This window comes from Pseudonaja textilis, chromosome 5 (genome assembly GCF_049901715.1).
Source record: "Pseudonaja textilis isolate UNSWEBS1 chromosome 5, rPseTex1.2, whole genome shotgun sequence".
In the NCBI taxonomy this organism is placed as follows: Eukaryota; Metazoa; Chordata; class Lepidosauria; order Squamata; family Elapidae; genus Pseudonaja; species Pseudonaja textilis.
The window spans coordinates 4,887,451-4,907,005 of NC_141994.1; the positions used below are offsets into that span (position 1 = coordinate 4,887,451).

Consider the following 19,555-nt stretch of genomic DNA (forward strand, 5'->3'; position numbering starts at 1 on the left):
CCTCTCCTCTCTCCCTCCCTCCCTCCATCTCCCCCCTCTCTCTCAGCGACCAGCAATTGCAAACAAGGCAACCGGTGTTCGTTCGCTTTTTTTTTTCTTTTTGCTTCCTCCCCCAGCGCGCGCTCTTTTATCGGGGAGCAGCCGGACGGATCAAGTAGGTCTTAGCGCCCGCGCGAGGGACCCGGGGGCAACTTTCAGGGTTGCTGGGACTGGCCTAAAAAAAGGGGGGGGGGCATCCCGCCTCTGGCTTTCATCTGTGGAGGGGGGGGGGAGGGGATCCAAAGGGCGTGAGGGGGTCCCTCGGACGCGGTGAGGGTGTCCCTGGCGTGGGGAGGGGGGCTCCCCCCGCCCCGCGCGCGTGTCCCCCCGCATCCTTCGGGGCTGCGTCCCCCCCAAGACTTCTCGCCCAGAAAGGAAGCCTGGCCGGCGGCCAACCGGGCCGCTTGGAGGGACCTCCCACTTCGGCAGCCGCCTCTCCGGGTGCGGGTGCGGGTGCGGGTGCGGGGTGGGTGAGGATCGTTGGGTGCTGCCGGCGTCCGGTCCCCTCCTCCTCCTCCTCCTCTTCCTCCTCCTTCTTCTTCTTCGGACCCGGCACTCATTTATCCCTCCGAGAGGTTCCTTGCAGCGCCCCAAGCCGGCATGTCAGGGAGCAAATACGGAGAGTCCGAGGTAGGAGCCGCTTTTGCATTTTTTTTATTTTTTTATTTTAATTTTATTAAATATATATATTTGATTTGAAACCTGCTTGACATTCCTGGCAGCCGGATTCCCTTTGCTCCAGCCGTCTGGCGAAACCCTCTTGGCTCGCCTCTTATCTCTCGTCCTCTCCCACCTCGGAGCCTCTTCTCGAGAGGAGGGGAGGCGATCCGGATTTTCCCGGGCAAAGGGGTGTGGGGGGGGGAGGAGGTTCTTCTCTCGGTGGGGACCCGTAACTCGATCTCCTTGGGTCGGGCCCTTCTCTTTCCTCTCCACTTCCACCCCCCACCCTCCAGCCCACAGCCCGGGCTGGGTTGCTCTGTTTCTTTCGGCCCTTGCAAGCAGCCGGGAAGAGCGCGCCAGTTTTCGGGCGTCTCTCCAGCCGGAGGCCAGCAGGCAAACCGCTCTCGGCGCGTAAGTGCGGGGCGCGGGAGGGGTGGGGGGGTCTTTGCCCCTCTGCCAAATCTCTTCGGGTGCAGGGACCCCAGACACACACACACACACACACACACACACATCCAGCTTGCGGGGCGCGGGGGAGGCTTTGCCCCTCTGCAAAATCTCTTCGGGTGCAGGACCCCAGTCACTCACTCACACATACATCCAACTTGAGGGGCGCGCGGAGGGGAGGCTTTGCCCCTCTGTAAAATCTCTTCGGGTGCAGGACCCCAGTCACTCACTCACACATACATCCAACTTGAGGGGCGCGCGGGGGAGGCTTTGCCCCTCTGTAAAATCTCTTCGGTGCAGGACCCCAGTCACTCACTCACACATACATCCAACTTGAGGGGCGCGGGGGGCGGGAGGCTTTGCCCTTCTGCAAAATCTCTTCGGGTGCAGGGACCCCAGTCACTCACCCACACCCACACTCACACACACGCACGTACATCCAGCTTGCGGGCGGGGTGCAGGGACCCCAGTCACTCACTCACACACACACAAACAAACACACACATCCAGCTTGCGGGGCGCGCGGGGGAGGCTTTGCCCCTCTGTAAAATCTCTTCGGGTGCAGGACCCCAGTCACTCACTCACACATACATCCAACTTGAGGGGCGCGCGGAGGGAGGCTTTGCCCTCTGTAAAATCTCTTCGGGTGCAGGACCCCAGTCACTCACTCACACATACATCCAACTGAGGGCGCGCGGGGGAGGCTTTGCCCTCTGTAAAATCTCTTCGGGTGCAGGACCCCAGTCACTCACTCACACATACATCCAACTTGAGGGGCGCGGGGGCGGGAGGCTTTGCCCTTCTGCAAAATCTCTTCGGGTGCAGGGACCCCAGTCACTCACCCACACCCACACTCACACACACGCACGTACATCCAGCTTGCGGGGCGGGGTGCAGGGACCCCAGTCACTCACTCACACACACACAAACAAACACACACATCCAGCTTGCGGGGCGCGCGGGGGGAGGCTTTGCCCCTCTGTAAAATCTCTTCGGGTGCAGGACCCCAGTCACTCACTCACACATACATCCAACTTGAGGGGCGCGGGGGGCGGGAGGCTTTGCCCTTCTGGGGTGCAGGGACCCAGTCACTCACCCACACCCACACTCACACACGCACGTACATCCAGCTTGCGGGCGGGGTGCAGGACCCAGTCACTCACCACACACACAAACAAACACACACATCCAGCTTGCGGGGCGCGTGGGGGAGGTTTTGCCCTCTGCAAGATCTCTCGGGTAGGACCCCAGTCACTCACTCACACATACACACACACACGCACGTACATCCAGCTTGCGGGGCGGGGCGGGGGGCTTTGCCCCTCTGCCAAATCTCTCGGGTGCAGGACCCCAGTCACACACACACACACACACACACACACACACACACACACACACACACGCAGCTTTGCGTTGTGGTTCTCCATCAAGGCGGGAGAGAGGATTGCTGGAGAACGGCCGTCCCAAGCCCAGCGGCCACCCACCTTCGTCGAAGGGGGTTAGGGTGGGGCAGATCAGAAGGGCGATTGCCCCGTTCATTTCAGGAGCATCTCCCCAAATTAGGTTTGCAAAGCCGGGGCTCCTTTATTTATTTTACACCACCACCACCACCCCAGGCACCCCTCAAAAGCAGGCAGCCTTTCCGACGCGGTCCAGTCTAGATACCAGTGACCCCCAGTTGCTGGCTGGATGCTGGGTATTCAAAAAGAGTGCCAGGCGTTTTGACGCGGTCCAAGTTGGAGAAGGCTTGGGAAAAAAAGTTCACTTTCCCTTTGGAGCTTCACTTCAAACTAAACCGTCCCAAGTTCTCTCGTTCTTCATCACCCCCCGCGATTTTAAAATAGCAATGAACAAAGTTATAGCTGTCGCCCCTCTTCGTCCCCAACCTGCCTGCGGGGTGGGGGTGGGGGGAATCCGGACCCAAACTGTCCGAAGTTGCACTTCGAAGGATTGCTGCGTGGCCTCCTTCCCACCTCCCCCAACTTCCTTGGGGATGCTCAACTGAGGCGGGCGAAGAGCTTTTATGCCAACCTCAAATCCTTGCCCGGAATAGTCCCGAGGAGCCATTTTGGGGGGTCGCCTCTTTTTTTTTTAATCTGAAGAACGAAATAAAAGGAGGCTTTGGGCGATAGGCACCCGCCTTCCCTCAGAGAGAGCAAACTGTTAGGATTTAGTGGAAGTCTGTTACTGAACTGTTTTTTTTTTTTTTTTGACACTGGACTTTTTGATATTTGGATTATCCCTGGATTGAAAACTTGACTTGATTTTAACTTGTGAATGACTTTTGGATTGCTTCTTTTGGACTCTGCTGAAACCTTTTCTGGAAGTAAAAAAAAAAAAAAACCCTACATTTACTACACAGTGTATCTGTGTGCTCTGTGTGTATTAGTCCACAACACTCCTCTCTATACGGCTCCCTGTATGCGCTCCTTCTCCTCACGGGGAATTTACCTCAAAACACAAAACTCTAGTCAGAGGGGGGGAGCTCATGGCAACGCGCCAAACAATCTCCTGGGCACTGAAATCCAGAACCCAAAAAGATCTGGGGGAAGTTTTGGTTTGGTTTTTTCCCCCCCCTCACACGGAGGGGGGTGAGTAATTTTGGCGGCCATTTCGGCGCCCGGAGCTGGAAGCGCCCGGAATTCCAGGGCGAGGTAGCCGCTCCCTGCCCCGCGGAGCTGGCCTCGCCCTGCTCCTGCTTGTAGAGGGCTGCTCCCTCCCCCCGGCGGCGGGAGACGGTACTGCAGGCCGAAGCCGGGTTCGCGTTGGAGGTAATTTTTTCCAAAAAGCCCAGCCTTGAGTGGACGGGGACGGGATGAAGTTTGCCCTTGGGGCTTGGATCTGGCTCAGCAGCTGGGAAGCGTCGCGGGAATAATTTTCCCTTCCTCCCATTTTTTTTGCTTCCCCCCCTCAGGGACGGACTGATCGTTTTCCCACCCATCTTCCCCCCAACCCCCAACCCCGCTTCCTTCTCTAGGATTTTCTCGACACGGGGCCTCTCCGGGACCAAGGCAACATCTACAAGCCCAACAACAAGGTCATGGCTGACGAACTGAGCGAGAAGGAATTCCAGGACGTCCATACCAAGGAAATCGACTTGGTGAACCGGGACCCAAAGCATCTCAACGACGAAGTGGTGAAGGTGAGTGTATTGTAAGTCCATCGCTCCGCTTTCCCGCATGTCGGAAGGGACTGAAGGGAGTTAGCAAAGCCACGTCAAGGTGAGCGGGGATTTCATCCCCAGGGAAAAACTTAAACTCCTGACCAAAATGTCTTTCTTCAGTTCGGGCTTTGCATACAGGGCTAGAAGTTTGCATAATGTAGCTCAGTCCTCGGTTTTTTTGTTTTTGTGTTTTTTGAAGGGAGGTGGGTAAAATGTGATGCACGAACCAGCGGAGAGATGTAGGATGTACATCTTTTTATTTTGGCTAAGCCATTTCGATGGCCCAATGGATCTATGAACGGGTTTAGAACGAGAAAAGCGCTCTACTTACTGCACCCGTGAAGCTTTTGCATGTTTTACCTTCCCTAATGGATTCTTATCTTGGAGTATATGATTACCTTTTAAGAAATGTGACTTCTTTCCGAAATAACCAGCCGGAAAAGCTGCAGGCAGCTGAATGTGGGTCTCTCTCTGTCTTTTTTTTTTTTTCCCCAGCAAGTAAATATTGGAATAACTTGTTGATCACCTGCGAAATGGAAACCGTGCTAGTGACAAGAATGCTAAAACTGTGAAAAAGTGGAAGGATCACAAAATATATAAAAAAAGAACAGTAGATTTTGTAGAAAGGTGTTTTGGCTTTGGAGTTTTGGAACAGGGGGTTGGTCATCCTCTATAAAGTTTTGAATGTTCTACATGTGTTTATATTTAAAATGCCATGTGATTATATGTGTGTGTGTGTGTTTGTGTGTGTATGTGTATGTGTATGTGTGTGTGTGTGTGTGTATATATATATATATATATATATGTGTGTGTGTGTGTGTGTGTGTGTGTGTGTGTATTTATGTGTGTGTGTGTGTGTATGTGTGTGTGTATGTATATATATATATATAAAATTCAGCTTTGTTCGGGTATTTTCCCACGTCATTATAGTTGTGCTTTTAAAGTTGTAGCAACGTTTCGGCAGAATCTCATCTGCCATCATCAGGCTTCTGTACTGTGTCCGTCTGTGAGTCAGACTTTTACAGTTGTTTCAGTTTTAAATTTGGGGCTAGCCTACTGCTGTGCCAGAATGGTTTCTTTTTCATCCTGATTGGTTGGGAGTCTTGGTCTGTGTTTATTGGTCTTCTGCTTTGATTGGTATTTCCAATATCTTCTGTCTGTTTTGTAGCTTTTTTTGTCTTGATTGGCTGGCAACATTGTTCCTGTATTGGAGGCTTTTAGTGCGGCTTGGCTACCAGTAAACGGATGCCTATCATTTATTAGGAAGCTAGGTTTCATCTGGGTGCCTGGTTGGGGTGTGTTTGAGCTGGAGGCATCAGGGGGAGTCTGTTTGTGCCCAGGTGTTTGCCTGGCTTGTGGTGTGGAGATTTTTTTGTTTGAGAGTGAAGGCTTCCAAATAATTGACAGTCTGGTGGAGTCATCTCTTCTATTCATGCTTTCAGGTCTTTTTTCAATCTCTATGGCTTCTCTGATAATTCTGTGGCTATCACTACCCCAAATTTAAAACCGAAACAACTGTAAAAGTCTGACTCACAGACAAACACAATACAGAAGCCTGATGATGGCAGATGAGATTCTGCCAAAACGTTGCTACAACTTTAAAAGCCCAACTATAATGACGTGAGAAAATACCTGAACAAAGCTGAATACCATACATGTAAATACCCACGAAAACTTAAGAAAACATTATATATAATGTTTAATATAAACACATATATATGTTTTCTTAAGTTTTCGCAGGTATTTTTATGTATGGTATTCAGCTTTGTTCATCAGGCTTCTGATGATGGCAGATGAGATTCTGCCAAAATGTTGCTACAACTTTAAAAGCACAACTCTAATGACGTGGAAAAATACCCGAACAAAGCTGAATTCTCAGGGCTTACTGTTGAATAACCATTGCATTATTTTGCAACATCTGATCATAGAAAACAAGTTGCTGCCTAGAATAAGTTTGGGAGGTTGTGGGATTAAGAGGAAACATGCACTTAAATATTTTCTCATTAAACATAAAGTTCACAAAAATCTGCCTTCAGAAGATTGGAAGAGTTACAAAAGGGGGGAGGAAGGCAGAACCATTAATCATTAATTGGTAAGCTAAACAAATGGAAAAGAGTAGGTCTAAAATGTTTAATTTCTTTTTAATTTCTTATTTAATTCTAAAACGGTGGAACTGGGGATATTGTTTTTTCAATGGATAGGTATTTTCAACAGCTGCAAATATGAAATGCCGCTTTAGAAACGTATTCCAATTTTTCTGTGTCACAGAAGGAAATGCCAGCTCTAAGATGATGTTTATTAAAGGGGTAAAAGGAGGGAAAGCAGGGATGTTGAGAAGTGTATGTAGGCTTTTATTTATTTATGAAATTTTAGTACAGTCCACCATGCTTGCATTAATGAGCAGTTTACAAATAAATCAAAATCATATAAAAGCCACAGACAAAAACAAAGTTAAAAACAAGAGAAAAAAAACAGGAAAAACGAACAGTTGCAAAATTGAAAGGGACACTTTGAGATGTGTACTAGAGGCCACACATAAAGTAAACAGGACCTGGCAAGACAAAAACAAAATTTGAATCAAGTTAATTCTCAGGATATATTTCACTTCTTCACCCTGTCCATTTGGTGGCAACTTGTGGAGATGGTCTAGAAGTCTCATATAAGTTTTGGGGGGGTTGCTTATGGCCTCACATTGAAAGCTGTGGTATAGCAGTGGTGATATTTTGTTCTGAACCATTGCCCAGTACAAGTACATTTAGAATGTAATTGCATGAAGATTGTCCTTAAATCTCACATGTTCTGGATGCACAGTACTAAACTCCGATTCAGAGTTTTTCAAAGGGCTTCAAAGTTTTTTTCTTTTTTTAAAAAAAAACTTCATTCAAATGCGATTAGCAATAACCATGTGAAATTTTCTTTTGGCATAAAGAAAGGGTGGGACTTGTATTCCCATGGGAAAAAAATGCCACGGCCTCCATTTTGTGTTTGTTGATGATTAAGAGGTTGTGCAGTTTGAAAAAAAAATTGGAAACCCATACTCTAAATCATTAAAGGATGGTCCAGATTTCTGTAACTGGAAAAAAAAAAGGAATTGAAAATTTATATGATGTGGATTCACAGTTGATGAAAAGAAAGAAATTATTTCATTCGATTTTCTAGCTTCAAGTCTCAGTATTCCTGCCTATGTATGCACTGTGGATTCACAGATCACAGATAGGCTACGGTGGGGTAACAGAATTAGAATTTGTGGAAATACAGAAAAGGGTAAAACCCGTGGTGAGATTCACATTTTTTTTGCTACCGGTTCTTGGTGGGCATGGCTTGGTGGGCCAGAACCTGCTGAAGACCACCTTTGGGTAAAACCAAACTAAAATAGTGGAGGGGGGTTAAAAACAACAGGAAAAGCAGAGTTTCCTAAAAGGTGGTTCCATACTAATACCCATTAAAAGTGACAACATTAAACATTTGCACTCAGTAAAGTGAGTCAGAGGAATGGTGTCATTGCAACAGATGCATGGTCTGTGGAGGAAGCAACCAATATGGTAAGGATGGAAGGAAGATAGAGAAGAAGGTTATTCTTCCTCACTCTTTCTCCTCTGATACCTGAAGCAGCCAATGTACCAGAGGTAGTATTCAGCAGGTTCTGACCAGTTCTGGAGAACCGGTAGCAGAAATATTGAGTAGTTCGGGAAACTGGCAAATACCACCTCTGACTGGAGATTTTACAGTATCCATCCCACCAACCACAGAACCGGTAGTAAAAAATTGGAATCTCCCCACTGCAATGTACCATATGCCTACAATAAAGTCCAGGTCAGCCCTGGGACCATGCATTAGAGAAGGCTGGAAAGGGTCTGGCTGGATATCTATACTGTCACATTGTGCTGCAGGTCCTGTCTGGCCGCTTCCATTATCTTGATCTGGATTTCATGCAGGATGATTTACAAAAGAACCATTTTGAGCTTCATCAGTCCAGACTGCACCTGTAGACACCTTTTGTCTGTTAAAAAATGTCCCACCCACCCACCCAAAAAAGAAAAATTACAAGAAATGATGGGGTTGAAGAACTTTTTAACATCTTTTATTGCCTTAAGTCAGACTTGGTCCATTCCAACAAATGGAATGGCCAATGGAAATTACTGGGGTGGGGTGGGGATTATCAGAGAGAATTCTGGATATTTGCATTTGAAGATATGACTATTGAGGGTGAAGGGAATATAATTGAAATCTTGGGAGCCTGTCCTTCTGAAGTGTACTTGGCTTAGAACTGAGACATGCAACAACTGAAAGTTGCACTTGGCTTTTCAGTGGAATACCAGAGACTGTATGCTGTAGGACCAAAGGGGGGAAAAGTTAGAATAAAGGTGGTTTGATTTCTATTTAATGTAATTAATTTAAACCCATCGAAACTAATTAAATAAAGTTAAAGTGATTCCTCTTAGTATATTGTATCATTTTAATCTTTTTTCTATATGAGAAATTACGATTTGGTGGCAAATTTGGGAAGAACTTGGAAGTCTCAGTTAAGGCTGTACAGCACTATCAGGCCTGAAACTTCTAAGATAGAGAAATCCATATTACACAGCAGTGTTGCCTAGTGGAAGTTTTGTAAAGGGGAAAAAAACTGAGTTTAACACTATTGTTAGAATATTGGAGTAGGCAGGATTTTTCTAGTATTAGGTTGATATACATGAGAAAGCTTTTTGAATACTGTCCAGAGTCACTTTTTTTGTGTGTGAAATGGACAGCTATGTAAAATTTGACAAATAAAATAAAGTGTTTTTAAGGCCAGCAAGCAACTGAATTTATGTTTCTGGAATTTAAATTTCCAAGTTTCTAGAAAGGACTTTTATGAAATTGAAGGGGACTCAAGTTGATTCTGGTTAGCTGTGTTTTAGTTAGCTTTATAAAATTGTAGATAATTTGTAGTAGAACCAAGAGTATATAGATACTGACATCTGTGAGGAAGTCAAAAAATCAGATGGTGGTTATGACTACATGACTGAAGCTCCACCACATTTGACATGCATGTCACATCAACACATATGTCAAAAGCCTCAGGACTTTGATTGCACAGTTGTGACTTCCATCTCGACTTCTTTAACTCATCCCTGCAAACCCTCCTGGTGCCTGGGGTATATATGGAGCATCCATTACAATTGAATAAACAGATGGTATGTATTTGGGATATATGACTAGAGCTTCCAGAGTAGATTTTTTTCAACTGAGGTTTGAAATCTAGTATGCTCACATTTCATAAGCTTGAAGTAGTTCTTAAGCTAGTTCATTTCCTGAAAGGAAATTATATCATTCACAGTGTTTTGCTTACAATGTTTTTCTTACAATGTTTTGCTTGCATTATTGACATTTCTTTTGTCTCAGAGCTAATTCAGGTGTTTCCTTCTATAGCACAAGTGGTTCAGTGAACTGGTTAGGAACATATATTACTTAGGAGATTGAATAATTGGATGTTTCTGCCTGTTATAAGTTTTCTAATGCCAGAACTCCCCTGAGATTCTCTCAAGAATTTCCTTTTTAGTTGATTGCCAAATGAGCAATCATCACTGTCTACTATAATCTGTATTCTGTAGTGGTACACTAAAATGAGTATTGCCAAATTTCTCCTCTGGGTTTCCATTAGTTCTTAATCTTTATGAAAAGGATAGGAAACTTTCACTTTCTCCATCAAATAATCAGCATTAAGATTGGCCAAATTGCCTTCTAATCTAGACCCTTTCACCAGTCACTACCATCTAGGTAGTACCTCTTATAAACCCAACAATCATCCAGCAGAATTCCCCCAAGTCAAATATTCTGATTTCAGCTGTTGCAAATCAAAACTCAAGAGATAGGCTTGAATTTGAGACTGTATTCTAATTTACTTTTAGGTCGACCTAAGCACAACTAAATCTGTTAGGTAGAACTAAACACAACTAAAGCACAACACACTGAATTGGATTTGGGTATTTCACCATAAGGCGACATTGTCCCACGGTACATAAAATTAAGATATCTTGCAGAACAATGCATGGTGAAACTAGCTTAATACTTGCAACATAACTTTGTTTTTAACTTGGGAAGAGAAAATAGGCTTGGGAAGAAGGGAGTGTTTAGGGAATTCAGAGAACATACATACTTCTTAGCTTGTTCTTCAGAACAGCCGAAGGTCGCAAAGCAAGAACATCTTATAAGGCTTCGTGATATAAAAAAGGCAGGATGGAATCGACATTGCTGTCTAGCAACATATCCAAACAGAAAAAGAAGGATACTACTGGCAATAAAAGGCAGCTTACAAGAAAGAAAAGTAAGGGCAACAATGCATATTTTAGGGGAAATGTCTGCAAACTTTCCTCTAGAGAGAAATCGTGTCAGTAACATCTAGTGTCCTAAATAAAACAGGAATGCTATATTGCTACAAACAGGTTCAAATTATGGACCCATTAAATACAAAAGGTATTTTTTTCTCCCATGTCCATGTACTCCCATGCTACTGGTGAGGTATTTCAAAAGTATAGTCTCATTTGCTGCTTTAAAAAAAAAAACTATCATGTTGTGGGATAGAGGTTTGCAGTATTTTCTTTTGAAGATAATTGTTCTTTCAGTCAGATAAAACAGCAAGCACCTCCAAGAATACTTTAGAGCCAGATCCAAGTTTTACAAGTATAAATTGGGTGATGTTATATAAAGCTTATTTCAGACTGCAGTGACTAGGGGACAGATCTAATTTATAGTAAAGTTTTGCATCCAAATTTTTGTTGCTTCTGTTAGGAAGATACTTTTTTTTTTATTGTTAAACAGCTGAAGATCAGAAATCCTTGCTGATTTAGAACAGATCACTAAAGATCTACGGATGGTTACTGACTTACTTTCTGCCCATAATGATCTTGAAGTAAATGTTACTTTTGAATTGCAATTGTTTGGAACATTGATAAATACTTTCAGTCCCTGTGTGAAGGACAGAAACAAAGTTACTTACCTAAGTCCAGAATAATAGTAGGGCAAATTTGCTTTATTTTCAAATGTATTTCAGTTTCTCAATCTAGCCACAGCTATGGTGTTTTCTTGTTCTCTCCTATCCTACCAGCAGTGCCATCTTTAAACATTTACCCTGTAATAGCTTAAATCATGCTGTAACTGACCAGGCCCAATCCTGATTAACTTTCAAGCCCAGACAAAGTTAGTTGGGTGTGGCCTATAGCCAAGTAGCTGAACGTGTGTAATTTGCTGCAAATATAACCATTTATCTAGGAATCAGCTTCCTTGAAATGACCGAGTTCCAGTTTTAAATAAGCATGCATGGGATCGCTAATTATACTAATGATAATAAAATACATAATTTTAAAAAATAAAGTTCTAGCAATTGTTACATATTTCATTGACTTGAAAGGCACAATTTCTTTTTTGTGAGAAGTTTCTACCTATATACTTGTGTCTTTTTTTTTTTTTTTTGCAACTACACTGGTTTTAAATAAACATGGATCTTTAAGGCACAGGGTAGACCTTTATTTGTCTTCTAGTTATGTTCTTGATTTTGTTCAATGTTTGGTCCCCCACAGCCACTTTAGGGCTTCTTCATGTTATGATAATCATTCAGTATGGCCCATCCAAAAACATGCATTTTGTTTTCATCCCAGTTACAGGGGGAGCTTTTGAAGGTATTCCTGTCAATTCATTCTTCATATTTCTTTCATAGGCATCCATTATAAGCCGCAAAGTTGTTTCACATAATGGCATCCACATTATAATGTCATGATGAGAAATGATGCAAGTCCATTCATTTATTTGTGAGGACACAAATAATTTATTATTTTTATAAGGAACTCAAGGCAAAAACCATATCTCATTCTCCTTTCTCCTCCTATTTTCCTAACAACAGCAACCTGTGAAGTGTGTTGGGCTAAAAGAGTGTGTGTCTGGCCCGAGGTCCAACAGCTGGCTTTCATGGCTAAGGCAGGATTAGAACTCACAATCTCCTGGTTTATAGCCTCGCCTCCACACTCTTTCTCTCCCTTTCCCTCCCTCTCCTTTGCAAGATGGCATCAGCCTGCTTGTCATATTATTTGCCGTCCCTGCTCTCCTGCCAGAAGACGCCTCATTCCCTTTATTCAGCAAGTGATAGCTTAGCTCAGGGGTGTCAAACTCACGTCATCACAGCAGCATCACGTGATGTATTGGGACTTTCCCCCCCCTTTGCTAAACTGGGAGTGGGCATGGCCAGCCCAAGATGCACCTGGTTCATGGGGCGGGACTTTGAAAGCCCTGGATTAGCTCATGCTGTAACTTACGAACTGGAGTTGAATAAGAACGCAGAGCAAAAGCGGTGGCAATATTTGGCTTAGTGTTCGTTTATTCCCATGAATCATAAAATTGGAAAAGATCACTTAGTTCTCCCTTTTGCAGCCCACAGAACCAATTAGATCTTCCTTGAGATGTGGCTATCAAGACTCTTCCTAAAAATCTGTATAGAGATGGAGAATCCACAACTTAAATAACGTTATTCTTATCCTTAAATGAAATTTTAGAAAGCATAATTCATACCTTTTATTTCTGGTCCTAGTTTCTGCGGCAACAGAAAATACAAGGGGTTTTATTTCATGGAAGCACCTTTGGGGTCTTTATCACTATAAAATGATTGTTAAGATCTGTATTTAAAATCTGTTATTTTGAAGGTTGCTCCCCATCTCATGAGGGATCCTAGGCCACCCTGTTCGATCTCCTACAACAACACTCTAGAGCAAAACCATATCAGTCCACAGTCATTTTGTAGAGGAGATGGCCAGCATAGAAATATAATAAATAAAAATAAATAACAAAGAAACGGTTTGGTCTAGCAAGGAGGCAATTTGGTCTAGCAATTAAGGCTCTAGCCTATAAAACAGGAGACTGATTTGTTGTCCCGCTTGAAACATGATAACCAGCTGGGTGATTTTAGGCCTGTTGCTGTCTCTCAATCCACCTCACAGGGATGTTGTCACAGAGAAAATAGGAGAACACATTATTGACACTGACCATGGGTAGCAGGCAGGTAGGTGTAGGACAGTGGTGGGATTCAAAAACTTTTACCAGTGGTTCTGTGGGTGTGGCTTGGTGGCCGCGCTTTGTGCGTGTGCACACAAAAAGAACGCACTTCGTGCAGGCGCAGAGGCATTCCAACTAACCTCCTGCAAGTCTGCACTCTCCCAGTCGCTTCAGCAGCTGCCGCACAGCACTCTACTGTGCCACACCGCTTTTTTTAGATTGTGCCAACGATGTAAATAATTTCCCCTAATCTTTTTTGTTTAAGTATATATTCATGTTGTTTTTTTTAATATGCACTATGAGAAAGCTTTTGGAATACTGTCCAGAGTCACTTTTTTTTTGTGAAAATGGACAGCTATGTAAAATTTGACAAATAAAATAAAGTGTTTTTAAGGCCAGCAAGCAACTGAATTTATGCTTCTGGAATTTAAATTTCCAAGTTTCTAGGAAGGACTTTTATGAAATTGAAGGGGACTCAAGTTGATTCTGGTTAGCTGTGTTTTAGTTAGCTTTATAAAATTGTAGATAATTTGTAGTAGAACCAAGAGTATATAGATACTGACATCTGTGAGGAAGTCAAAAAATCAGATGGTGGTTATGACAACATGACTGAAGCTCCACCACATTTGACATGCATGTCACATCAACACATATGTCAAAAGCCTCAGGACTTTGATTGCACAGTTGTGACTTCCATCTTGACTTCTTTAACTCATCCCTGCAAACCCTCCTGGTGCCTGGGGTATATATGGAGCATCCATTACAATTGAATAAACAGATTTTGGGATATATCTCGGTCACTTCAGCAGCTGCCGCACAGCACTCTACTGTGCTGCGCAAACCAGCTGTGCTTCAAAAGCAGAAGATACAGGTGAGTATGGGAGCCCAGGTGGGCAGGTGGGCCCAACAGCAGAGCGACAGAGAGAACCATTTTGGCCTCCACTGCTCATCGCCACTATCGGCTCAGCAGAACCGGGCAGAACCGGTAGAATACCACTACTGGGGTGGGACTTCTATTTTATTATTCTCACCATGCTTTATCCCTGTTTTAAAAATATGTCCTGCAAACATAATGTTCTCTTGGTGCTTATGAGTCAATGTTTTCTCAAAGAGGCCTGGTGGGGGTGCCAGGTCTTTTTCCACGCAAATAAGTTGGTTAAAGTGGAAAAGTATTTCCAAGTTTCATTGAATACATACAGGCCAGTGGTGGGATTAATTTTTTTTTTTACTACCAGTTCTGTGGGAGTGGTTTATTGGGCTTGGCAGAGGAAGGATACTGTAAAATCTCCAGTCAGAAGTAGTATTTGCCGGTTCTCCGAACTACTCAAAATTTCCACTACCAATTCTCCAGAACTGGTCAGAACCTGCTGATACAGGCCAGGAAAATAAGAAATCGAGTAATGAAGAATACATTGGATAGTGCTAATAGATACACACTCCTCAGAGTGTGTATTTTTGCATGTATTGTATGGAATCTCTGGTTTATTCCAGTTATTTGGTTTATTTTATATTCTGTCCACTGTAGCCATTGTTTAGGATCTTTGCATTGTGTTTCCCTAATGCCAACATTTACACAGAAACACAGCCAAACACGGACAGATGATTAAGCGAAGGCCAAGGAATCTGCCCTATAAGCAATTCTTTGCATGGCTTCATTATTGTTTCACAAAGTGCCTCATAATGTTATGTATTTGTTCATTATTTGGGGGTGTCGGTGTGTCAGTGCCAAGTGCATAAACTTTATACCAAAGCGGACAGAGACATTTACAAGGCAGAAAGTAACAGCCACACAGAGGGAAGTCTCAGGAGGAATTAAATTTCATATTGCTGGATAAATGTTGCTGGTTTGCGTGGACAACGTTGAGTTGCTGACACTGCCTAAGCTCCTTGGCTCTCCTTGGTGGAAAAACACAAGAATAATCCATGCAAAACAAAACAAGCAATTCTTCAGATGATGTCAGTATTGTTTCCAAAATCGTTTTACAATCTGTGAAAAACAGTGGGTTTTTATAATTTTATTATTTGCATCCTCTGTCTAAATAGTCCAGATTTTGGATATGAAGTTTTGTTATGGTAAACCAGCAATAAGAAACTTAAAAGCAAGTCAGAAGATGCTCTGAGCTAGTTTATGGTAAAATCACTGACTTGGGCTAAGAATTATATTAATCTGAGCTATAAATCCAGGCATCCATTCAGTGATAATGGGGTTAGAATTTTCTGTTTCACTTGGTTGCTATCTAGCAATTATCTGGATTCTTACAGACCTCATTAAACCTGAATTGGGAGACTTTCACTGACCAGAAGCCACAGTTAGCATTTCTGGAGCAAAAGTCAATGGGATAATAATTCAAAATGAGTGAGTCTTATTATCTTCTATTTTTTTTCCTGTTTGGAAGACTTTAGAAGTTCTTTTTAAAATTGTGCTCATGGATTTATGCCATCATTTTTGTTCCCAATATCAAAATAGTAGAAACCATAGTGTCAATCAGTGTTTTCCACCTGTCAATTTAAAGAATTGTGGACTTCAAAATTGTCTAGGATTTCTGGGAGTTGGTCCACATTTCTTAAAGTTGCTAAGACTGAGAAACACTAGCATAGATAATTGGCAATGGAGTGTGGAGTCTGAGGTTGTAAAGAGAAGCTCCAGCTGCATTCAGACCTTAAATCTTGGATTTCCATATGTGTACTAAGCTGCAATTTAATAAGAAACAATTTGATTTCTACAGTATTTTGCATTTAGCAATATGTCAAAGCAAATTGGCATTTTTAATCCTGCTTTTAATCCTGCGTAAATATAATTGGAGAAAGCGGTTTGGAAAAATAAAAAGGCAATGAATTAAATCATTTTCCCCCCCAATATTCTCTCTTCTTTATTGCTTTTTCCATATTACCAATATATGTTATCTAATTCACATTTAAAGATGGCTCTTTGAAAAAGTTGAATAACTACAGAAGGACATTTCACAGCCTTAGCAAATTTAAGAAATGCGGACTTCAACTTGCAAAATTCCCCAGCTGGCTGGAGAATTCTGGGAGTTAAAGTTCACACATTTTACAGTTGCTTTGAGACACACTGCTGTAGAAGAGAGGCAACTAGACTGTAATAACCAGGGCTGGGATTCTACCAGTTTGGACCAGTTCTGTAGAACTGGTTGTTATGATTCTGCGCAGTTCGAAGAACCAGCAAATCATCCCACAGGCTGGCCCTGCCCTGCCCTCCCTCCCTCTGCCTTGCCCCACCCAGTCACTCCTTACCTCACATGCATGCCATCCAACTTGCCTGCATTGTGCCTTCACCTAATTTTTGGTAAGTTCCTATTTTTTCTTCTCCACCTCCCCCAGTGATCAGCTGTTTCAACTATCAGCTGTGCCGTGCAATTTAGATTAGCTAGAAAACAGGAAATTGTTGGATTTCTTGCTTTCTAACTAATATAAACCGCTGTTGTACTGCTTTGCCTTCACCCAGGAGACTTCCCTGAGGCCCAGTCAGGGGTGGCATTTGGGGGGTTGAAGCGGGGGAGAAGTGGCCTGAGAGCAGAACTGAACCCCTTCAGTAGGACTGAAGCTTCTATTTTTCAGTGCAGACTCAAGCAGCAGATTGCAGAAAGGTAGATCTATGAGTGAACCTGTGATTCTGCAATCAACTCAATCTCCCTGCCTGCTTTTGGGTAAAAGTTGCTCTTTTTTAAATAAAATATTCAATATTTACATACATGGTGTGTTGTGAGTTGATTTTTTGAATTTGCTTGCTAGCAAATTTTATGAGTTTGCTTGCAAGCAAATTTTATGTGACAGACTCAGGCAGCAGATTGCAGAAAGGTAGATCTGTGATTCTGTGAGCAACTCAATCTCCCTGCCTGCTTTGCCTGATTTTGGGTAAAAGTTGCTCTTCTTTTTTATAAAAAAAATTCAATATTTACATTTTAAAAAATTCAATATTTATATAAATGTTTACAATATTTACACATAAGCTATGCCCAACCAGTCACAGGACCACCAAGCTACACCCACAAATTAGGCCATGTCCACAGAACTGATTGTGAAGAAATTTTAATCCCACCCCTGGCAATAACTCAGTATAACCCCAATGTAATCCAGGGTCAAAGACAGCTACTTGTAAATAATCAGAAATTTGAGATAGAGGGTAGGAAATGCTGTTAATTTTAAGCAGTTTTTGGAAACCCTGGAATGATCTGGCTGATGGGTTGGAAAGCAGGTATTTGATCAGTCACTGTAAAAATAGCTCACCACTGAAAAGTTTTCCTTTGCTGTTCAAAGCTCTGAGAGAATTTGAAAGCTTGCTCAGTTATAGGACGATGGTTAGTACTCCCATAAACAAGTCTATTTTCCTTATAAAGCAGCATAGCCACTTCGCTTTTTATGTATCTTACACAACCATAATATACAGTCCCTAGAACCCACAGAACTGCTTTAGAATTGGAGAGAATGAATATTTGTTTATTTTTGTCTGAACTTTTTAGCATCCAATGCCAGCACGAATAGTTGAAAGCTTCTGTTTAAAAAATTTTTTTTAAAAAAAAATCTAAAACAGACATGATCTAATAAGAAACATGGGAAAACAAGCTTAAAATTGTAGTATGAGATATATAAAGAGTCCACAACAGGGAGAGAGAGAAAAGGAAAGTTAGTTGCTGGGAGAATCTCATGACACAGAGTCCAGAAGCTATGTGCCCTCTCACATGCATAAAACAGTTGTGAAGTTTATGCACATAATTCTGTACGTCAGGGTGGATGAATTCAGCCTTTTTTCCCAATGCTTTTTTGTTTCTTGCCCATGTGCAGCGTTTCTTTACACCCACTCGTGGCCTTTCTCTGAATCGGTAAATATTGCCACAGATGCAGCAACGGATTATTGTTTTCAGCCTGCTTGAGCACAGCCAGTTATATTATGCTGCCTCCTGAAAGGGTGCGGCAGAGAAAAAAAGGGCCTTGTGTGTGTGTGTGTGTCCTTTGCCAACTCCTACTCTGGTTGTCTATAACTTCTTTCATTTTATTGCTTTTTAAACTAACGTTATAATCCTGGGCATGCTTACTGGGAAATAAATGCCTTGCCAATTGGTTAATATTAACTTCCAAAGAAGACCAGGATCTGGCTATTAGACCCTTCGCACATTGTTTTCATCAAAAGCAATCAAGCCATTAAAACATGCGAAGAATGGCTTGGTATTACCAAGCAAAGATCAGCAACATTAAGCCATTGCACAAGTGCAGTTTTGTTATTCAGGTCGTTCACTTTAGCAACTCTTTCGGGCAGTCTGCTATTAACTCTCATCAGGATTAGACATAGTCCAGATACTCAGTTTGGAGATTAACAAACTCTTGCCAGCCCCGCCTAGGTATGTTGGCTTCTGGAATCGGTATTATTTATACTTCAGTGCTGATCAGAAATGAGGCATTTTAAGAGAATAACTTCTGAAGATGAGTAAAGTCAGGCTGAATGGTTCAACTGAAGGCTCACTTTAAAAATAATGCCCCCCAAACACAGTTTCAAATATATTGGGAATGTACAGCTTTTTTTTTATTGCTATTGGAATTACCCTTTGCATTTAACTGATGGGCATTTCCTCAAGATAATTTCTTGGAAAATAATAAATCAGTTGGATTGCTATAGCTCTGGGCTTTCTATATGGGCTGATAAAACTAATCTGCTGCACCAAGGGCCCCATTCAGTTTCAAACTCCTTTGCAACGCACCATAAATCCAGCCTGCTTTTCCTTCCCTTTGCCGTCATTTACTGCAGACCACAAAAACTTTCGGGCTCCTGCCGCCACTGACTGAATGATAGTCAAATCAAACTAAACCTTAATTGCGCTCGTAGGTGACATAAAATAACCTAGAGCCGTGAATTAGGCAGGCATGGATGTGTGGCAGGCAGCGTTTGCAATGAAAAACAGCCCACTGGAGAAACATGCTGCAATGTGCATTCCATCCGACAGAGCAGCACCGGATGGGAGAAACGAAGCTTCCCATAATAATAGAGCAAGCTATTTATTTACTTGCTGTTTGCATTGTGGCGGGCACTATCATGGATGAGGCCTATCTTGCAGCAAATAAGGTATAATCCTATATGTGAAAGACACATTTCGCTACCTGGCCTTTAGTTGCGATTTGTATCCTAACACCTTGATTTTAGTGATAAGAATTCAGAGATATATCCATTGTATATAACTCTAAACCATCAACACTGAAGTACAGGTCGTCCTCGGC

The 19,555-nt window shown here is 42.9% G+C and overlaps 1 protein-coding gene and 1 long non-coding RNA gene across 4 annotated transcripts in view; one reads left to right on the plus strand and one right to left on the minus strand.

Annotated features, from left to right (window-relative positions):
• The first annotated feature begins 507 nt into the window (after window positions 1-507).
• The window catches only part of CAV1 (caveolin 1), a 46,823-nt gene continuing 27,775 nt past the window's right edge, over window positions 508-19,555 (plus strand). For 2 of the 3 annotated variants that reach the window (XR_015743741.1, XM_026713083.2), the window contains exons 1-2: window positions 508-669; window positions 4,124-4,288. Coding sequence is in view for 2 of the 3 variants with exons in the window: in XM_026713083.2 (XP_026568868.1) it covers window positions 640-669; window positions 4,124-4,288 (195 nt within the window). In the remaining variant the exon portion in view is untranslated. Of the gene's footprint in view, window positions 1,111-4,123; window positions 4,289-19,555 lie in introns of all 3 variants that reach the window. The other variant, XM_026713084.2, reaches the window with a different exon arrangement.
• The window catches only part of LOC148125514 (uncharacterized), a 130,367-nt gene continuing 117,560 nt past the window's right edge, over window positions 6,749-19,555 (minus strand). The window contains exon 4 of the long non-coding RNA XR_015743744.1: window positions 6,749-6,860. This is a non-coding gene — a long non-coding RNA (uncharacterized LOC148125514). The remainder of the gene's footprint in view (window positions 6,861-19,555) is intronic.